Raw genomic sequence first — 19,865 nt, 5'->3', positions numbered from 1 at the left:
CGTCTCCGCACCCCGCGGGACTCGGGGCCGACAGAAAGGGCTCTGTGCTCGCCCCAGCTGGGAGCCGAGCGGCCACCCCGCAGAAGCCGGGGGGCCGCGGCGGCCGGGCTCGCTCCTCCCTATTTCCCGGCCCCGCAGAGGCCGAGGACAGAGGGGGATTGTCCAGACTGGATCCTCCATCTCCCGCAGCTTCGGCGCCGGGAGCTGCGGGCAGCTGGCGGGGGAAGCGGGGAGCCCCGGCTGGGAAGAGACCCCCCTGGGCCGGACCCTCAGCTTCATCAAGAGGATGACGGGGAAGACGAAGGTAGGGAGAAGGCGACGGGGCGATGCGGGTTTTTTTGGGGGGGGGGGGGGAGTTTCGGGGAGTGTGTGTGTGTGGGGGGGTCGTTCGATGCTCTGCCCTTTGGGGAAGCCGTGCCTCAGTTTCCCCACTCCCATCCGGCGCCGTCCGCCACCGGGTTTCGCGCTCTGGGGTCTAAAGAGCTCTTTTCGGAGGGTTTTGAGCTATGGAGGGAGGGGGGGGAAAAAACACACCCCGACCGCGGCCGGGGAAGGAGAGCGAGGAAATGAGGCTTCTCCTGGCGGCGGGCGCGCTTGTTGGCGCGCTGAGCTCACCGCCCTCCCCCGGGCCCCTCCGCGCCTTCTGTCGGGATATTCCCCCCCCCCCCCCCCGCCGTGCCTCAGTTTCCCCATTTCTCGTAGGGACGCGATGGCTTAGGGACGCGGTGGCTGCTCGTAGGGTGCTGTGCTCGACTCTGGGTGGCCGTGGGGCAGTCGAGGGGACATGGGGGGGTGGGGGTGGGGGGGTGTCTTCCCCGGTCACTGCCGCCCCCTCCCCCGGTGCCGGGAGCTTGGGGGGAAACTGAGGCACAGCCACGCACGCGGTACCTTGGGAATTGGGGGCCGCAAATGGCTTTATGTCCCCGTGCCATCGCCATCCACCCCCTGCCACCCACTTTTGGGGGGGCGAAGCCCACCTCCTGCCCCCCCCCCCCCCCCCAGGGTCATGATTTACCACCATGTGAGGCCATAAATCCCCCCACCCACCCCCCCCGCATCCCTCCCCGGCCCCTGATCTCATCCCGCCTCCTCCCCGCGGGGCCGCGGCCGGCTGGTAACATCATCATGGGGGCCACCATCCCCCCCCATCCCCCCCCCCCGAACCGCCACCGCCGGCCAAAACCCACCCCAGCATCCTCCGGACCCCGCCGCGGGGACCGCTCCATCCTCGTCCCACCCCGCCGGGCGCTGAGCCGGGGCGGCGAAGGGTTTTCTATAAATCCGGGATTTATTATTATTATTATTTGTATTATTTTTATTATTATTTTTATATTCTTAATAATAATAATATATAATTATATAAGGAAAGGGCTGCTCAGGCCGCCCTCAGCTCAGCAAAGTTTGTCCTATAAAATCCGCGGGGAGGGAGAAAGGTCCTGGAAGGTCGGGAGCGCTGGGGGGGGTCTGGATCCGGCCCCCCCCCGCTGACAGATGGATGGGGAAAGGGGGGGTCGATCCCGGCCGAGGCAGCGGGATGCGGAGCCGGACACGGGGTGATTGTGTCAAGGGAGGGATGGGGGGGGTGTGGGTGTATGGGGGGGCAGTGGGGTGCCCACCCCAGCGTCGCCGCGCAGTGGTACCCGTGGTGCTGGTGGCACCGGGGTGACACTGGCCATGGGGGGGGGGGACCGACCCTGAGTTGTGTGGGTGCTCATAGACTTGGCGGGGGGGTCACAAGCAGGGAGGGGGACAGCTCCCCGGCGTCCTGGGGGACCCCAATAGAGGGGACCCCAATAGATGGGACCCCAATAGAGGGGTGGGAGGCAGCAGAGAGCACCGCGTGTCACTTTGGGGGGGGGGGGGACACGATGGGGACAGCCGCTGGCGCCGTGCGGGGCGCGAGCAGGGGGGGGCCGCGCAGGGGAAGGCCGCTGCTATTTCAGGAAGAAATAATAATAATAATCGTCGCGGCCGGCGGGGCCGAGCTCGCCGCTGCCGCTGCCGCCTCGGGGGGGGCCCTCGTCGCGTCCCGGCCCCCCGGCGAGCCCCCGCCATGGCCGGCCGGCCCGCGCCACGGGTGAGTGACGGGAACCCCTCGGGGGGGGGGGGCCCATGGGGGTCTCGGGGTGTCGCTGCCACCGCGGCTCTCGCCCGAGCACCCCGCTGCCACCGGGGCAAACCGGGGACGGAGCGGGTGATGCTGGGGGGCTACGGGGCACGGCGGGGGGGGACACCCCCAGGATCTGACCCCTGCGGTGCCGTGGGGCGGCCGCGTCCCCCACGGTGATGCCCGGTGGCGAGGGGATGGTGCTGGGGTGACTCCGTCCTCCTTTGGGGGGGGGGGGGACCACAGGGTTTTCCACCCCCCCCCCCCCGGGGTTGTGGGGTCCCCCCTGCAACTGGAGCCCTCCCCCCCCCTCCATGTTTTCCCGTCCTGACTTTTTATGGCTGAGCCGCCGCCGCTTCCCCCTTCGCCCTCTTCCCCCACGTGATGATGCTCGCGGGGTTTTCCAGAGCCCGGATCTGGCCCTGCCGCGGGGGGAGCAGCACCGGACCCCCCCGCCCCCCCCCCCCCCCCATGGCCACCGCCGGAGCCTCCCCGCCGGCCGCAGCCTCCCCCGGGGTTGGCCGCCCGCCCGCCGCCTCTTTTGGGTTTCCTCCCGTCGGTTTTGGGGCCGCTTTAGGGTTTACGGTTGGGGAGGGGGTAACGGGAGCGAACGGCGCTGGACCCGGGGCGGAAATGAGAAATTAGGAATTAGGCCCTGAGTGAAAGGGGGAGAGTGACCGCATCCCCCCCCCCACCCCCACCCGCTCCGGGGAGGCTCGGGGCGGCCTCCCCAGGGTTTGGTTCTGCTTTTGGGACGGCGGTTTCATTAAAAGTGGGGGCCTCGGCGGCGCGGCCCCCCAGCCGGGGAACGAGCCCGCGCTGGGCTAACGGCCGCGCCGCCACCGCTGAACCGCTCCGGCCGCGCTGCCGCCCGCGGCGGCGTCCCGGCGTGCGTGTTCCCGATGGTTCTCGACGGTTCCCGACTTCTCCTCTCCCTCCGGAGCTTCGTCCGCGGGCGCATCCCCCCCACCCCCACCCCCCTGATTCCCGCGGGGTTCGCCGTGCCGCATTCGGGGCGGCCGCGCCGCTTCCTTCGCCGCTGGCGACGCTTTCTGCGGGGAAACCGAGGCAGCTCGGAGAGGGCGGTGGCACCTCCCCGGCACCATCGGTGGCTTTCGGCGGTTACTCATTAAACCGAAAGCCACCGGCGTCGCTCCCCATCGCCGCTGCCCATCGCCCACCCCGCTCCGTCCCCGGCCCCTCGGTGAGCGTCGAGTGCCGCCGGGCGCGGAAACGTGGGGAAAAGGGACATTTATGTGCTCGAGGGGACGTTTGCGCCCCCGCGGCCCCCGCAGAGGGGTGGGCGGCTTTGCCCCGGCCATCGCCGGGTGACGCTCGGGGACGAGGTGCCCAAAAAGCCTCTCCTGGGCCGCAGCGCCGGGCTCTGCCGGGACCCGGAACCGCCCCGGTGCCTCGGTTCTCCCGGCGACCGCGGTAGCGTTATCTCGGGCGGCGAGCGGGATAAATCCGATAAATCCCGGCTTTTCCCGGCCGGCGAGTTAATGTTCAACCGGGCGGAGGTCGGCCCGGCTCTGGCGCTGCCGTCTTCTCTCAAACCGGTGATTTAAGAGGAGGAGGGGGGGGGGGGGGGGGAACAAACAAACAAACAAAAAAAAAGCAAAATTTTTTTTCCAAAATATCCCCTTCAGCCCAACTTTCCATCGCCGCGCATCCCGCGGGGAAAGCGGCTTTTTCTGTGTGTGTCGTGTCCCCCCCCCCCCCAAAAGCCGGTGGGAAGCGTCAGTGTTCCCAGAGTGGCTCTCCCGGGCGGGATGCGGCGGCGATTTGCTCCAGTTGGGAGATAAATGCCCCCAAAAATGGAGGAAAAAGGGGACGCCGTGTCCCCAGCGCGGGGCGGGATTCCCGCGTCACCCCCAAACCCCACTTTGGGGGTATTTGGGGGGGCTCTGGAGGGGTTTTGGGGAGTCCCGCGCCATCTGGGGGATCGAAATCCCGTGGGATTTTCCTCCTTTTTTTGGGGGGGTTCTATTTGGGGGGGGGGGGTGTGGTCCCCAAAGGTGTGGGGAGGGGAAACTGAGGCAGGAGAGAGGCGGGGCGGGACAGCGGGGGCCCGATCCGGGGGGTGGGGGGGACCCCATCCGGGGGGGTGGGGGGGTGATGCCGGGGTGCCCGGTCCCCACCTTTGGGGGGGGTGATGGGGGCCCGATCCTGGGCTGCGGGGCCCGTCTGGAACAAAGGCCCGCGGGCAGCACGAGGCGGGGGCGGCAGCGCGACCCGCCCCCGGGGGGGGGGGGGGGAGGGGAGGGGAGGGGGGGCGGGGCGTGGGGGGGGGGCGGGCAGGCAGGAGCGGGCAGGAGCGGGCAGGAGCCGAGCGGACTATGTCCCGCATCGAGTCACTGGCCCGGGCGAGCAGCGGGCGAGCCAAGGTGGGTCCCGGCGGGCGGTGCGGACCCCCCCCCTGGCGGGGGGACCCCCCCACATCCCCTCTCCCTTTTGGGGGGGGGGGGGGATTTCCCTCCCCTGCTCCTGCTGGGGGGGGTCACCCCCATCCAGCACAAGGGGGTTCACCCCCTCACCTCCTTGCTTAAGTTGGTGCCCCCCCCCCCAATTTGGGGGGCTTTGAAGGGGTCATTTTTTTGGGGGGAGGGGGGAGTTTTGGGGGTCCCGGGGTGGGGGTCGCGGGGATGGGGTGATGCTCCGAGCGGCGCTCAGGGGAGAGGGGGAGGGGGGGTGTCATGGACCTTGGGGGGGGGGGGGGTCCCTGGCAAAGAGGGGGGGGCTCGGGGGGGGGGCTCGGATCCTCCGCAAGCCTCGGCGCAGCCGCTCCCCATTGTGCAGCGGGGTCTCCTGGGAAGACAATAACCCTCCTGCCTGCACCGCTGCCTGCACCGCTGCCTGCATTGCTGCCCGCACCGCTGCCTGCATTGCTGCCTACGCTGCCCCGGTAGCCGGGGACCACCGCGACCCGCCGAACATCCCGCTGGCAACTTCTTCTTCTTCTTCTTCTTCTTCTTCTCCTCCTCCTCCTCCTCGGGCGAAGCGGCGGCCGAACTTCCTCCATCGCTCGCAGCCGGTTTCCGCCGAAGCCCGCGGCCTTTTGGGTGGCGTGGAAACCCTCCGGCTCCGGCACGGCGGGTGAGGAAGTCGCCTTCTCCTCCTGCCGAGGGGGTGAGACCACCCCCCAACCCCCCCCTTGTTTGCACCCACACCCCACTTTCATCACCCGCACCCCGCTACGAGGCCAAGCCCTGCCCTGGTTTGGGGCGACGGGGAAACTGAGGCACGGCCGGCCCGGCTGCTCTCGCCCCGCCGGAGCGTTGCCCCGTCGTCACCCGTGAGTTGGCGGTGGTGCGATGGCGGGGGGGAAGCCCGGGCGCCGTCGTGCTCGCCCGGAGCATGTGGCAATCGGCGGCGTGGCGAAACGGCGGGCGAAGGCGGGCGAAGGCGGTGGTGGCGGTGTCACAGCCCGGGGAGGGGGTGGGACGGGGACACACGGACACCCAGCTGGTGCCCGGCGCTGGCGGCGGCGCTTTGTGCTCCTCCGGCTGCTGCGGGCGTGCGAGGCGAGCGTGCAAGGGGAGCGTGCAAGGGGAGTGTGCGAGGTGAGGGGTGCGCGAGGACGGCGCGCGAAGCTCCGCTCCCCCTCTCTGCCTCAGTTTACCCCAAAGTGGGGATTTTTTGGAGGGGAGCGGGGGGAACCCCCAAGGCCGGCGCTGCCCCGGCTCAGGCAGCGGCCGTACATGCAGCGAGTTCGTCGGGTCTGAGCCGGCGGCGGAGCACATGGAGGTTTGGGGGTGTCCGGACCTGAGCTTTAAGGGGTCTTTTTGGGGGGGGGGGTGCGGTGTGATGGAGGTGATGGCGGGGCAGCGCGGGGGGGGGGGGGGGAAGTGGTTGTTGGTTCCTGCGCCGGCCGAGGGAGGGGGGGGGGGGGAAATGGCGGTTTTTGTTTAAAGAAAGTTTCATCAAAGGCCGTTTTGCCCCACCCAGAGCTGTGCCCGGGGCCGGGGGGGGGTCTGGCCCTGTGTGTGTGTCCCCCCCCGGGGGAGGGGACGGCTCCCCGGCGCTCGGAGAGCGGCCGCCGTCCCCGCCACCGGCTGCCACCGCTTTGGAAATGGGGGGGGGGGGGAACCCCCATCAAAGGCAGCGGGGGGGGGACGGACGGACACACAGCCGTGGGACCCCCCCCCGGCTCTGGGATGCGCCGGTGGCAGACGGGATGTGTGGGGAACCTGAGAGGGGGCAAATTTGGGGCCAGAATGGGACTTTTGTGCACTGGGGGAGGGGGGGGGGGCACCCCTCTTTTTTTTTTTTTTTGGGGGGGGGGGGGGGGAAGGAGGTGCTGGACACCCCCACGCGATTTTGGCGGCATCTTTTGTTGGCGCGCCGGTGAGGTCGGCGCGGGCTTTGTTCAGTGGCGGGGTGGCAGGCGGGGGGGGCTGTCCCCAACGAGGGGGGGGGCACAGCTCCGTGACGCCATTTCGGGGCTCAGAGGCATCACCCCCCTCAGACCTTTGCTTTTTTTTTTTGGGGGGGGGGGGGGGGGCTGCCCCCCTTCAGGCCGGCTTTTCGCCCCCATCGTGCAGGCGGTGATGCCGCAGGTGGCTCGATTTTTTGGGGGGGGGGGGATGATGACATGATGACATGACACCCCCATGGGGTTGGTGGCAGTTGGGGTCGTCATCGCCCCAAAATCGGAGTTTTTTTGGCTCCGGAGGTTGGCACGGGGGGGGGGTGGGGGGGGTGTTCTCACGCAGGAAAAGACGTGGGCTACGTCGGGCGACGGCGTGGCGGTGCCCGCAGAAATCCACCCTCCGTGGGCGGCGCGCCGGAAAAACACCCCAAAAAAAAACCCAACCCCATCACCGCCACCACCACCACCACCAAAAAAAAAAACCAACAAAAACCCCCAAAAAATAGAACACCCCCCAAAATTTCTGCTTAAAGCGGTGAAACTTTCTGGTCCCCACCAGCGCCGGGGGAGATGGGGTACGGGGAGTGGGGGGGGGACACCCACGCAGCCACGCACATGACCCCCCGGCTGCCGCGGTGCCCCGTGGCGGGCGTTGGGCTCGACGCCCCGGTTTGCGCCGGCGGCGTTGGCGGGAGGTTCGGTGGGTTTGGGGGTGATGCTGAAGGGGGGCAAATATAGGGGGGGGTGTTTATTGGGGAACGCCACTGGGGTTTGGGGGTGGCCACAGCGAGTGTTTGGGGGGGACACGGGCGCTATTCCCCCCCCCCCCCCCCCGGGGGTGTTTACAGCCACGCGGTGACTCGTGTTGTGCCACCGCCGGTGTGTCCGTCCCCCCCATCCATGGGGTGCAGTGTGGCACCCCCAAAGCTATTCGGACCCAGGGTTTGGGCTTGGGGGGGGGTCACCCCCCCCTTTGCTGTGTCAGGCCATGTCCTCAGTGTCCCACTGGCACAGGGACCCTCTGTGTTCCCCCCCCCGCCTGGCACAGGGGGGGTATTTTGTGTGTGTCCCCCCCCCACGGGATGGTTTTGGGGCTCCTGGTGGGGGGTCCGGGTCCGAAATGCCCCCCCCCCCCATCACTGGGGGGCAGCCCCCCCCCTTCCCACCCCCACGCGCTCTCCCTTCTATAGACGGGCAAAGGGGCTGCCTGTGACACCCCCCCAAAAAAAATACTTCCAGGGGGCGACGCTGGAGCCTGGTGGGGTCTTACGGCACCGTCACCCGGTTATACCGCTGTGTCCCCCCCCAAAAGTGTGGCTTTTGTGGGGTGGGGGGACCCATGCGGGGTGGGGGGACCCGAGTGTTTTTCGGGGTGGGGGGACCTGGGGGGGGGGGGGACCCGGGCGGGGTTTTGGGGGTCCGGGGCGGGGGGGTGTGGGGGAGGGCCCGTTGTCGGGGAGCAAATCCCGGCGGGAGGGGGGGGGGCGGGGGGGCCGCGGCGGCAGGAAGGGGGGAATCGCCGCCCGCCTTTGTCTGGCGACCGGTCGGTTTCCTGCGGCGGGGCGGGGGGTCCCTGCGGGGGGGGGGGGGAGCGGGGCCAGAACAAAACAAGAGGCAGGAAAAAAAAAAAAAAAGGAAAAAAAAAAAGCAACAAACAAACCCCAAACAAATTAGAAAAAGGGAAGAAAAGGGGGAAAAAAAATAAAGTGGAGGAAAGGAGAGAAAAGCGGAGGAAAAGGAAAGAAAGTGGAGGAGAGGGAGAGAAAAGCGGAGGAGAGGGAGAGAAAAGCGGAGGAAAGGGAAAAAAGCGGAGGAAAAGGAAAAAAAGCAGAGGAAAAGGAAAAGGAAAAAAAGGCGGAGGAAATGAAAGCAAAAAATAAAAAGGGGGGAAAAGGAAAAGAAAAAAGGAAAGCGGAAAAAAAGGCTGAAAGGAAAAGGAAAGCAAAGAAAAAGAGAAGGAGGGGAAGGAAAGCAAAAAAAAAAAGGAAAAAGGAGGAAAGGAAGGAAAGAAAAAGGGAAAAAAGAAAGCAAAGCAAAAAAAAAAAAAAGGCAAAAAAAAAAAGTAAAAAAAAAAACCAACCACCAAACAGGAAGGAAAAAAAAAAAAAGAAAGAAAAAAGCAGGGAAAAAAAAAAAAAAAAAGCAGCCAAGAAAAAAAGCAAAGCAAAGCCCGGGCCGGGAACAATCGCGGGGGGGGGGGCAGATGTCGTGACCGGAGGCGCAGCGGGCGCTGCTCCCGCCCCGCCGGGGCCGGGGGGGCCGGGGGGGGCCCGGGGGGGGCCGCGGGGCCGCGATGTGCTGCTGCTGCTGCGCCCCGTTCCCGGCGGACGGGGAGGGGGAGGGACCCCTCTGCGGAGAGCGGGTGAGCCCCGACCCCCCCGACCCCCCCCCCGGCTCCGGGGGAACCCCCTCGTGTCCCCCCCCCCCATGTGTCCCCTCCTTGGGGCCCGCAGGGTGGGGGGATGCTCTGCTCACCCCCCCCCACCCCCCCCCCGTCCTGTCCCGTGGGCTCCCGTGGTCTTCCTCACCTTCCTCCCCACCTGCCTGGCTCCTCCCGGGGGGGTCCTCAGCCTCTCACCCCCCCTCCCGGGGGGGGTCGGGGTCAGGGATGGCGGTCCCCCCCCCCCCTTTGGCATCGCTCGGCTGTGGGGAGGGGGATCGGGCACCCAAAGCGCCGTCGTTTTTTGGGTGGGGGGCGGCGTGGAGAGGGTCTGGTTGTGGGTGCCCCGGTGCCAGGCACGGCCGTGGGTGCCACGGGGGGGGGACGGACGGGGGGGACAAAGGCGGCTCTGTGCCGGTCGGGGCGCGGGGGGGGTCCGAGGCAGTTGGGATGCTCGGGACAGCGCCGGCTCGCTCCCCTTCTCCGGGGGGTGAAAAAACAACGGCGAGGCGATGGTGGCACCGGCGTCCCCAAACCCGACCCCAAAACTCTCCCCATGGTGTGTGTGTGTGGGGGGGAGGGCAGCTGGCCTCCAACCCCCCGTTTTGGGGTGGGGGTGGGGGGGAAAGGGTGAAAATGCCCACTTTGGCTGGAAAGCGGAGGCGGGAAGGTGCGGGGCTGGTGGCTGCGGTGCTCCGGCGATGCCCTCGGCCTCCGTGGGTGCCGGGGAGCATCGTCACCCCCCCCCCGCCCCACCGCGGCCCCCGCATCTCCTCCCCATTGGGGCTGGCGGCTGCGGTGCCGGGGGTGGTGGTGGGGGGGGGGGGGGGGGATTTCTCCCGCAGCCGCCCGGTTGTCATGGTTATGGGATGATGGGAAGCACGGGCGAGCGGAGCCATCGGGGTGGCTTCTCCCCAAGCGCTCGGCTCCCCGTCCTCCCCCCGCCGGGGTGGCAGGACCCCCCCAGCGCGGCGGTGGTCCCGCCTCGCCCCCGGCTCCCCGCGACCATGAGCCGCATCCCCAGGCAAGCCGGGGCCATGCCGGGCGGCGTCGGCGGGCGCCCGCCGTGCCGCAGCCCCGTCAGGCGCCCGTCGCATCTCTCCGGGCAGAGCAAGGAGAAGGAGAAGATGAAGGAGGGCAAGGAGAAGGACGCCCGCTACACCAACGGCCACCTCTTCACCACCATCACCGTCTCCGGCATGACCATGTGCTTCGCCTGCAACAAGAGCATCACGGCCAAGGAAGCTCTCATCTGCCCCAGTGAGTAGCCGAAACGGCCGCGGCGGCTTTGCCGGGGCGGCTTTGCCAGGCGGGCACGGCGGTTCCCGTTGCAAGCGGCCGGTTGCTCCCGGTTTGGCTCGGCGGTTTCGCGCCGCGGAGCAGGGGACGCTGGCGGAGACGGTTTCTCCGAGGCATCTTGGCGAACGCCGGCGTGCCGCATCCCGGCAAGGCACCGCCGGCTCCTTCCAGCTCCCCCGGCGCGGGCGATGCGGCGGTGCCGGATGGAGCCGGCGTGCCCGTGGCACCGGGCTGGCGCGGGGCATCGCGTCCTGCGGGGGGCTGGGGGGGGTCTCGGTGGCACCGCGGCGGCTCAGCTGCTCGCCGGCAGCTGCGGCTCCGGCAGCGCCTGGTGTCGTGTCCGCGTCCGCCCGGATTCCCTCCGCATCTGCTGCCGTCGCTCCGGTGATGGCGGTTCCCCCCCCCCCCTCCCCCCGATGTCTCCGGGGGTGGCCGTGCCGTCACCTCTCCCTCTGTCCCCCCCCCTCCCCGCAGCCTGCAACGTCACCATCCACAACCGCTGCAAGGACACGCTGCCCAACTGCACCAAGGTGAAGCAGAAGGTGAGCAACAAGTGACACGAGTTGGCCGGTCTCAGCCGCTCCAGGGGGAGGGGGGGGATGGAGGGGGTGGGGGTGGCGGGACGGGGACAGGACGAGGTGTGGGGGGAGATGACACCCGTCGTGACGCCTCCGCTCCCTCCCCCAGCAACAGAAAGCCGCGCTGCTGAAGAACAGCTCGGCGCTGCAGTCGGTCTCGCTGCGCAATAAAAGTGAGTGGGGTGCGCTCTGCCGGAGGGGGGGGGGGGCACCGGGGGGGGGGGGGGAGGACAGCTCCCCCCCCCCCCTCCCCACTGCGTGTCACCGAGGAGATGTCCCTCTCCCGGCTGCGGGGAGGGCTGGGGGACACGTCCCCAGGGGGGGGGATGCTGTATGGGGGTGTCCCCTGCGGGCGGTGGGGACACGGTGCACAGACTGGGGGGGGATCAGCACCACGACCCCCCCCCCCCCCGGTGCGTCCCCCCCGCAGCCGCCATCCGGGAGCGCCCCAATTCGGCCATCTACCCCTCGGAGAGCTTCCGCCAGACGCTGCTGGGTCCCCGCCGCGGCCGACCCTCCCTCTCCCTCTCCAAGAGCGTCTCCACCACCAACATCGCCGGGTAAACTGGGATGGGGGGGGACGGGGGAAACGGGGTGGGGGGTGGGGGTCCGGGGGTGTCCCCAGAGTGTTGTCACCATGGTGTCCCCCCCGCCGCCGCCCCCAGGACCTTCAACGATGAGTCTCCCCTGGGGATACGGCGGATCCTGTCCCAGTCCACGGACTCCCTCAACATGCGCAACCGCACGCTCTCCGTGGAGTCGCTCATCGACGAAGGTGGGGACGCGGCGGGGTTGGGGGGGGCCGCGGGGCATCGCGGGGGCCGCGCGACACGGGGCGCAGGGACATCCTTCCCCCCACCACCGCCCTCCCGCGCAGGCCCCGACGTCATCCTCAACCAGCTGATGAGCGACTTCGAGACGGACGGGAAGGACTTCGAGGCGGATTCGTGGAGTTTGGCCGTGGACAACAGCTACCTGCAGCAGCACAAGATGGACGTCATGAAGCGCCAGGACGTCATCTACGGTGAGCGGCCGCGTGGGGACGGCCCGGACCGGCGGGACACGGGAGGGGACGTGGGGGGAAGGGGCGAGATGGGGGTATAGGGTGGGGGACGCAGGGATGGGTCAGAGATGCAGGATCAGGGATGCAGGGATGGGGGATGTGGGGACAGGGATGGGGACACAGGGATGGGGGACACAGGGGTGGGGGACACAGGGGTGGGGACACAGGGATGGGGGACACAGGGACAGGGTGGGGGACACAGGGATGGGTCAGAGATGCAGGATCAGGGATGCAGGGATGGGGGACATGGGGACAGGGATGGGGACACGGGGATGGGGACCACAGGGATGGGGTACATAGGGATGGGGACACAGAGGTGGGGGACACAGGGATGGGGTACACAGGGATGGGGGACACAGGGATGGGGGACACGGGGATGGGGACACAGAGGTGGGGGACACGGGGATGGGGTACACAGGGATGGGGGACACGGGGATGGGGTACACAGGGATGGGGTACACAGGGATGGGGACACAGGGATGGGGACACAGGGACAGGGTGGGGGACACAGGGATGGGTCAGAGATGCAGGAACAGGGATGCAGAGATGGGAACATGGGGACAGGGATGGGGGACACAGGGACAGGGTAGGGGACAGGGATGGGTGAGAGATGGGGGAACGGGGATGAAGAGATGGGGACATGGGGACAGGTCAGGGGACACAGGGACAGGTCAGGGGACACAGGGACAGGTCAGAGCTGCAGGGATGGCGGTGCAGCGATGGGGGACACGGGGACAGGGTAGGGGACAGAGGTCAGACGCAGAGGTGGGCGTGAAGAGACGGGGACGTGGAGGCAGGGTAGGTGACACAGGTCAGAGATGGGGACACAGGGACAGTGTAGGGGACACGGTGATGGATCAGAGCTGCAGGGGTGGGGATGCAGCGACGGGGGACCCTCGGGGGCGGCGGGGACAGGGTGAGGTGGTGTCCCCGCGGCGCGGAGCAGGTTGGGACCCGCCGCGGCGGCTGTCCCCTCTCACCCCCCCCCCCCCCCGGTGCCACCCCGCCGCAGAGCTGATCCAGACGGAGATCCACCACGTCCGCACGCTGAAGATCATGGCCAACATGTTCCGCAAGGCCATGCTGGAGGATCTGCAGGTGGACCTGGCCACGGTGCAGAAGATCTTCCCCTGCGTGGACGAGCTGGGCCAGATCCACGAGCGGTTCCTGGCGCAGCTCCTGGAGCGTCGCAGGGAGTCCCTGGCCCAGGACAGCAACAAGAACTTCGTCATCAACCGCCTGGGGGACATCCTCGTCAACCAGGTGGGGAGGGCGGGGGGCCACCGGAGCCAGCGGGTGCTGGCGAGGGGGGGGATACGGGCTCGCTGACGTCCCCTGTCCCCTCTCCCGGCAGTTTTCGGGTGCCAGCGCGGAGCAGCTGAAGAAAGCCTACTCCGAGTTCTGCAGCAAGCACACCAAAGCCGTGAAGGAGTACAAGGACCTGCTCGCCCGCGACAAGCGCTTCCAGCAGTTCATCCGGGTGAGCGCCCACCACCCCCCCGCGTGGCGCCGGGGGATGACGGGTGTCGGGGTCTCCCTGCGGGCTCCGGGCTTCGCGCCCCGCTGGGAAACCCTTCTGCCAACTCCGTGCCTCAGTTTCCCCGAGTGTGCCATCTCCCTAATGCCCCTTAACGTGGTTATGAGCGCCGGGGGGAGGGGGTTTGGCTGCCGCTAACGGGGTGCCCCCCGCTTCCTTCCCTCCCTTGGGTCGGCCAGAGGATGACGCGGTCCCCGCTGCTCCGGCGTCACGGCGTGCCCGAGTGCATCCTGCTGGTGACGCAGAGGATCACCAAATACCCGGTGCTCATCGAGCGCATCCTGAAGAACTCCAAAGGTAACGGGGCTGGGGGCGGGCGGGCAGGGCGGGGGGCTGCCCGTGCTGGCGGGGGTGTCCCAGCCCTGACCGCGTTGTGTCCCCCCAAAACCCTTCATCCCAGACAACGAGGGCGACTCCGCGGACCTGTCGCGGGCGCTGAAGCTGGTGAAGGAGCTGATCTCCTCCATCAACGAGGAGGTGCACACGTGCGAGATGAACGCGCGGCTGTGGGACGTCTACCGGCGCGTGGACGGCCGCGCCAAAGTGCAGCTGCCCTGGGGGAACCGCACCGGCATTTTCGGCAAGGACGAGCTCCTGCGGCGTAAGCTGGTGCACAGCGGCTGCATGCTCTGGAAGACGGCGGCCGGGCGCTTCAAAGGTGGGGGCTGGGGTGCTGGGGGGGACTGGGGGGCTGTGGGGTGGGGGCAGCAGGGATGGGGATGCTGTGGGGGAGACTGGGGGGCTGTGGGATGGGGATGCTGTGGGGGGGACTGGGGAGCTGTGGGATGGGGATGCTGTGGGGGGACCGGGGGGCTGTGGGATGGGGATAGCAGGGATGGGGATGCTGTGGGGGGCTGTGGGATGGGGGGCTGTGGGATGGGGATGCTGTGGGGGGCTGTGGGATGGGGGGCTGTGGGATGGGGATGCTGTGGGGGGCTGTGGGATGGGGGGCTGTGGGATGGGGATGCCGGGGTAGCAGCGTGCCAGAATATGGGGACACCGGGGGATTGGAGGATGGCGCTGCCGGGGACCACAGTGCCGAGGGACGGAAGGTGCCAGAGAATGAGGGTACCTGCATTTGGGGGGACTGGGGGCTGGGGGGACAGGGAACGGGGGTACCAGGGGATGAGGGGATGATGATGATGATGATGATGATGATGATGATGATGATGATGGGGTGCCAGGAGAGGGGGGTACCAAGGGCTTGGAGGTACCGGGGGATGGAGGTGCCGGGGGCTGGGCACGCCTGTGGAGCACAGCGGTGCCAGGAGACCCTCACCCTCCATGGGTGAATTCGGGAGCAGCCCTGGGATGAAGGTGGCTCTGCGGGGTGGGACACGCCACCGCCCGGCACCCGCCCCCGCGGCTCACGTCCCCCCGCTCCCTCCCAGATGTGCTGGTGCTGCTGCTGACGGATGTCCTCATCTTCCTGCAAGAGAAGGACCAGAAATACACCTTCCCCACGCTGGTGAGGCACCACCGCCCGGACCCCCCCCCCAAACCCCCCCACATCCCGGACCCCCCCTCCCCCCCCCCCCCCCCGGCGGCTGTGCCGGCGGCGGGACGGCGTTGCGACCCCCGTCCTCTGTCCCGCAGGACAAACCGGCCGTCATCTCCCTGCAAAACCTCATCGTGCGGGATATCGCCAACCAGGAGAAGGGGATGTTCCTCATCAGCGCGGCGCCGCCGGAGATGTACGAGGTGCACGCCGCCTCCCGCGACGACCGCAACAACTGGATGAAGGTCATCCAGCAGACGGTCGGCCTGTGAGTGTCTGCCCCGGGACGAGGGGGGGGGACGGGACACACACACACGGTGATTTTTGGGGGGTGCCCAGGGCGGCGGGGTGGGTGACGGGGAGGGGGAAGCGGGGCGCAGCTCTGGGTTGGGTCCTCTGAGCCTGGGCAGGATGCGGCCGGAGGGAAGGGAGGACGGGGTGTGATGGGGTTGGGGGGGGTCCCGGCTCTGAGCACCCCCCCACCCCATCCCCCCTCCCTTCCAGCTGCCCCAGCCGCCAGGACTTTCCCCTGATCGAGACGGAGATCGAAGCGTCCTTACGCAAGCTGAAAGGTGGGTGCAGCCTCCGGGGGGGGCCCATCCCCATCCCCCCATCCCCCCATCCCTCCTCATCCCCCCATCCCCTCTCATCCCCCCCATCCCTGTTTGTCCCCCCCATCCCTCATCCCCCCATCCCTTCTCGTCCCCCCCATCCCCTCTCATCCCCCCATCCCTCCTCATCCCCCCATCCCCTCTCATCCCCCATCCCTGTTTGTCCCCCCCATCTCCCCATCCCCCCATCCCTCCTCATCCCCCCATCCCCTCTCATCCCCCATCCCCTCTCATCCCCCCCATCCCTGTTTGTCCCCCCCATCCCTCATCCCCCCATCCCTTCTCGTCCCCCCCATCCCCTCTCATCCCCCCATCCCTCCTCATCCCCCCATCCCCTCTCATCCCCCCATCCCCTCCTCGTCCCCCCATCCCTCCTCATCCTCCCTCCGCAGACCGCATCCTGCAGCACGACCGGAAGATCGCGGCGCTGCTGGAGGAGAAGGTGGGGCTCTTTGCCGACATGTTGGCCCTGGCCAGCGGCTGCGAGGAGCCCTCCCCCACCCTGGCCCCCCGCACCCTCTTCCACTCCGACTCCCTCGAGGGTTCCCGCGGGGAGAAGCTGATGCACGACGCCATCCGGGAAGGTACGGATGCTGCGGGATGCTGCGGGATGGCGATGCTCCGGATGGGGAAACTGAGGCAGGGGGCTGGGCTGGGGTCCCCGCCGTGGCGTGGGGCTCATCCGGCTCTTCCCGCAGTGGAGTGCCTGAAGGAGATATTCACGTGCGCCGGACGCGACCGGGACCAGAATAACCTCGCCGAGGCCGAGAGCTGCCCCAGCCCCGGCGCCAGCAGTAAGATGGGGGGACGGGGGATGGTGTGGCTCGGGGGTCCCCCGGCGCCGCGGTGGGGCTCACCCCCGGCCTCTCCCCGCAGACGGCGACGCCGGCAGCTTCAACGGCTCCCTGGAGTTCTGCAGGGCGGATTCGGACGCTGGGCAGCGGGTGAGCACGGGGAGAGGGGGGGGACGCCGCGGGGCGGGGGGGGGGACACCCCTATCCTGCACCGGGGCCACCGCGGCATCGCTGTTCTCTCTCCGTAGGACGGGAACGGCAACCAGCTCCTGCAGCGGGTACCCCAGGAGGTGAGGGGGGGGCGGGATGGGGGGGAGCCCCGGCTCACTGCCCGCCGTGCTGGCGTGCCTCGGTTTCCCCGCGCCGGTTCTCGGGGACTCAGCGCCCCGTCCCACCCTCTCCCTCCCCAGGAGGTCAACCAGCGGCTGGTGAACCTCTACAGCCTCCTGCACGGGCTGCAGGTGGGTGGCACGCTGCTGCGGGGACGAGGGGGACGGGGCGGGGGACAGGGCGGCGTGTCCCCCCCCGCCCCCGCCACCCCCTGCCTGCACACCCCCCTGCCTGCATGCCCCTGCCCACATCCCCCTGCCCACAGCATGTCCCTGCCTACATACATCCCTCTGCCTACATAAATCCCCCTGCCTGCACCCCCTGCCCGCATCGCCCTGCCTGCATCCATCCCCTGCCCGCATCCATCCCCTGCCTGCATCCCCTGCCTGCATCCCCCTGCCCGCATCCATCCCCCTGCCTGTATCCATCCCCTGCCCGCATCCCCCTGCCTGTATCCCCCTGCCCGCATCCATCCCCTGCCTGCATCCCCTGCCTGCATCCCCCTGCCCGCATCCATCCCCCTGCCTGTATCCATCCCCTGCCCGCATCCCCCTGCCTGTATCCCCCTGCCCGCATCCATCCCCTGCCTGCATCCCCTGCCTGCATCCCCCTGCCTGCATCCCCCTGCCTGCATCCCCCTGCCCACATCCATCCCCTGCCCACATCCATCCCCCTGCCTGCCCCCCCTGCCCACATCCATCCCCTGCCCACATCCATCCCCCTGCCCGCATCCCCCTGCCCACCCTGCCGCCTCCCCGCAGGCGGTGGTGAGCCGGCAGGACACGCTGCTGGAGCTGCAGCTGCAGGAGGGTCCGGAGAAGCCGTCCCGCCGCGGTTCGCAGCCGGCGCCGGCCGAGCCGGCGGCGCGAGCGGGCGAGAAGCCGGGCACCAGCGAGCTGGCGCTGCTGCAGCGGCAGCACGGGCTGCTGCAGGAGGAGCTGGGCCGGTGCCGGCAGCTCTGCCAGGAGCGGGCGCAGGAGGCTGCGGGGCTGGAGACGCGGCTGCGGGACAGCGAGCAGGAGCGAGCGCGGCTGGAGCGGGAGCTGGAGGAGGCCCGGCGGCAGTTGGGCGCTCTGCGGCAAGAGGGCGGCGCGCGGGGACGCCGGGGCACCGACCCGCGGCGCAGGAGTCTGCCGGCCGGCGACGCGCTCTATCTCAGCTTCACCCCGCCGCAGGTAGCGGGGAAGGGAACGGGCGCATGGGTGGCACCAGTGCGGCCGGCCTCAGCCCAAGCGGGTTTGGGGTGCGGGGAGGGGGTAGCGGGGGTGAAAAGAGATGTTCATGCGTGACATGAGTGCGTCCGGCCTCAGCCCACCTGGGTTTGGGGTGCGGGGAGGGGGTGGCGGGGGTGAAAAGATGTGCTCATGCGTGTCATGAGTGTGTCTGACCTCAGCCCACCCGGGTTTGGGGGTTGGGGAGGAGCAAGATGTGCTCATGCATGACATGAGTGCGTCCGGCCTCAGCCCAAGCGGGTTTGGGGTGCGGGGAGGGGGTGGCGGGGGTGAAAAGAGATGTTCATGCATGACATGAGTGCATCCGGCCTCAGCCCACCCAGATTTGGGGCTTGGGGGGGGGGGGCGGAAAATGTGCTCGTGCATGACACGAGTGCGTCCGGCCTCAGCCTAACCGGGTTTGGGGTGCGGGGAGGGGGTGGTGGGGGTGCAAAGATGCGCTCATGCGTGACATGAGTGCGTCCGGCCTCAACCCAACCAGGTTGGGTGCCTTGGGGGGCAGGGCTTGAAGAACGTGCTCATGCATGACATGAGCTCATCCGGCCTCAGCCCGCCTGGGTTTGGGGTGCGGGGAGGCGGTGGCGGGGGGGGGGTGTGTGTGTGTAGTGGTTAAAGACGTGTTCATGCATGACATGAGTGTGTTCAGCCTCAGCTCATCCACCTTTGGGGCCTGGGTGGGGGTAAGGATGGGCTCATATGTGACACGAGTGCGTCCGGCCTCAGCTCACCCCACCTTTGGGGCTTCGGGGGGGGGTGGGAAAGATGTGTTCATGCATGACACGAGTGCGTCTGGCCTCAGCTCACCCACCTTTGGGGCCGGGGGGGGTGTGTGTGTGTGTGTAAGGATGTGCTCATACATGACACGAGTGTGTCCGTCCTCAGCCCCCGCAGGTTGGGGGGGGGTGCGGGGGTGTCTCAGGCCTGACACCCCCCATCTCCCCCCCCCATCTTCCAGCAGCTGAGCCACAGCCCCCACCCCGCCGGCCTCTCCTACCACCACCCCGCCTTCGCCCCCTGCCCCCGGGAGGAGCTGGATTACCGGGGGGGGGGCGGCGATCCCGACGGGCTGCGGGATGCCGAGGACGCCCTGGATGTGCTCCTGGAGGACGAAGGTTTGGGGAGCCGCCGCTCCCCCCCCGCCAGCCCCCGAGGTGGGTCCCCGCGACGGGGGATTTGGGGGGGTGCGGAGACCACCCTGCGCACCCGCTTTTCCCATGGAGGGGCGGGGGGGGGGTCTAAATACGTGTTTTTCCGTAGATTTCCTGAGGATGCAGGATATTCCCGAGGAGGTGGAGAGCAGCCAGGAGCTGAAGGAGGGCGACGGGGGCTCCTCGGACAGTTAGGGACCGGCTCCAGCCCCCCCCCCACGACCCCCCCGGCACCCCACGACCCCCCTTCCCCCAAGGAGATGCTGGGGGTGGGGGGGTGGGGCGGTGGGATTTGGGGGCACCCGGGGGGGGGGGTTGGGGCGCTGCTATTCCCGTGGGAGCCTTATAGGGCTGGAAGCGGGGGGGGGGGGGTGTCCGGTCCCCCCCACCCCCCACCCCTCCACTCGGATTTATTTATTTATTTTGCTGGTTTGGGGTGGGAGGAGGTGGCCGGGGGGGGAGGGTGGGGGGGGGTCCCCCAGAGCACAATGTGCTCCCTCCCCCCCCCCCCGGGACAGCGGTGACATCCCCAGCAGGGGTGAGCCCCTCCCGACCAAAGCTCGGCCCCCCCCCCCCCGGGTTTTGGGGGGGCTGCCCGGGTTGGGGGGAGGGGGGGGCCGGGACTGGTGGTTTTAATCGGTCGGTCGGTTCCCCTCGGTTTAACTGTAAAAAAAAAAAAGGGGGGGGGAGGGGGGGATAGAAAAAAAAAAAAGAAAAAAAAATGGAAAATAATTAAAAAGACCAGTTTGGACCCAAATTGTGCAGGTGGGCGGCTGCGGGGGAGGGGGCAGGGGGAGTTGGGGGGGGGGGGCAGAGCCCAGCTTGGGTCGGGGGGGGGAGGGGGGGCAGGGCTGGATCCATCAGCCCGGGATGGGGACACAGCGCGGGAGGTGCTGTGGCTGTGGGGTGCAGCGAG

General features: G+C 68.6%; 1 protein-coding gene across 6 annotated transcripts; it reads left to right on the top strand.

Moving 5' to 3' along the window:
* Positions 1–206: 206 nt before the first annotated feature.
* Positions 207–19,601, top strand: ARHGEF2 (Rho/Rac guanine nucleotide exchange factor 2). 6 transcript variants are annotated; one of them, XM_082496240.1, is made up of 22 exons: positions 207–304; positions 9,969–10,119; positions 10,633–10,700; positions 10,846–10,909; positions 11,167–11,296; positions 11,402–11,511; positions 11,614–11,760; positions 12,812–13,062; positions 13,154–13,279; positions 13,516–13,633; positions 13,737–13,994; positions 14,728–14,804; positions 14,933–15,102; positions 15,339–15,406; positions 15,838–16,029; positions 16,144–16,239; positions 16,322–16,389; positions 16,488–16,529; positions 16,650–16,700; positions 17,331–17,744; positions 18,757–18,952; positions 19,059–19,601. In XM_082496240.1, exons 1-22 carry the CDS (start codon positions 287–289, stop codon positions 19,142–19,144), a joined length of 2,901 nt encoding a protein of 966 aa, XP_082352366.1. In that variant the 5' UTR covers positions 207–286; the 3' UTR covers positions 19,145–19,601. The 6 variants fall into 6 exon arrangements, with proteins under 6 accessions (XP_082352366.1, XP_082352365.1, XP_082352369.1 ...); XM_082496239.1 differs by lacking the exon at positions 207–304 and adding an exon at positions 1,980–2,077; XM_082496238.1 differs by lacking the exon at positions 207–304 and adding an exon at positions 4,453–4,494 and having other exon boundaries at positions 18,760–18,952.
* The last annotated feature ends 264 nt before the right edge of the window (positions 19,602–19,865 follow it).

The sequence above is a fragment of the Vanellus vanellus genome, assembly GCF_965231255.1.
Source record: "Vanellus vanellus genome assembly, chromosome: 27".
Lineage (NCBI taxonomy): Eukaryota > Metazoa > Chordata > Aves > Charadriiformes > Charadriidae > Vanellus > Vanellus vanellus.
Note: the sequence above shows the minus strand (reverse complement) of the source record. Positions and strands in the feature narration are given on the sequence as shown.

Bases quoted from the DNA above. Each gene is read 5' to 3' on its own strand.
- ARHGEF2 (XM_082496239.1), top strand. From the start codon at position 2,054: ATGGCCGGCCGGCCCGCGCCACGG. The intron at 11,297-11,401 runs GTAAACTGGGAT...CGCCGCCCCCAG, and splicing joins TCCACCACCAACATCGCCGG to GACCTTCAACGATGAGTCTC. The intron at 18,953-19,058 runs GTGGGTCCCCGC...GTTTTTCCGTAG, and splicing joins CCCCCCCGCCAGCCCCCGAG to ATTTCCTGAGGATGCAGGAT.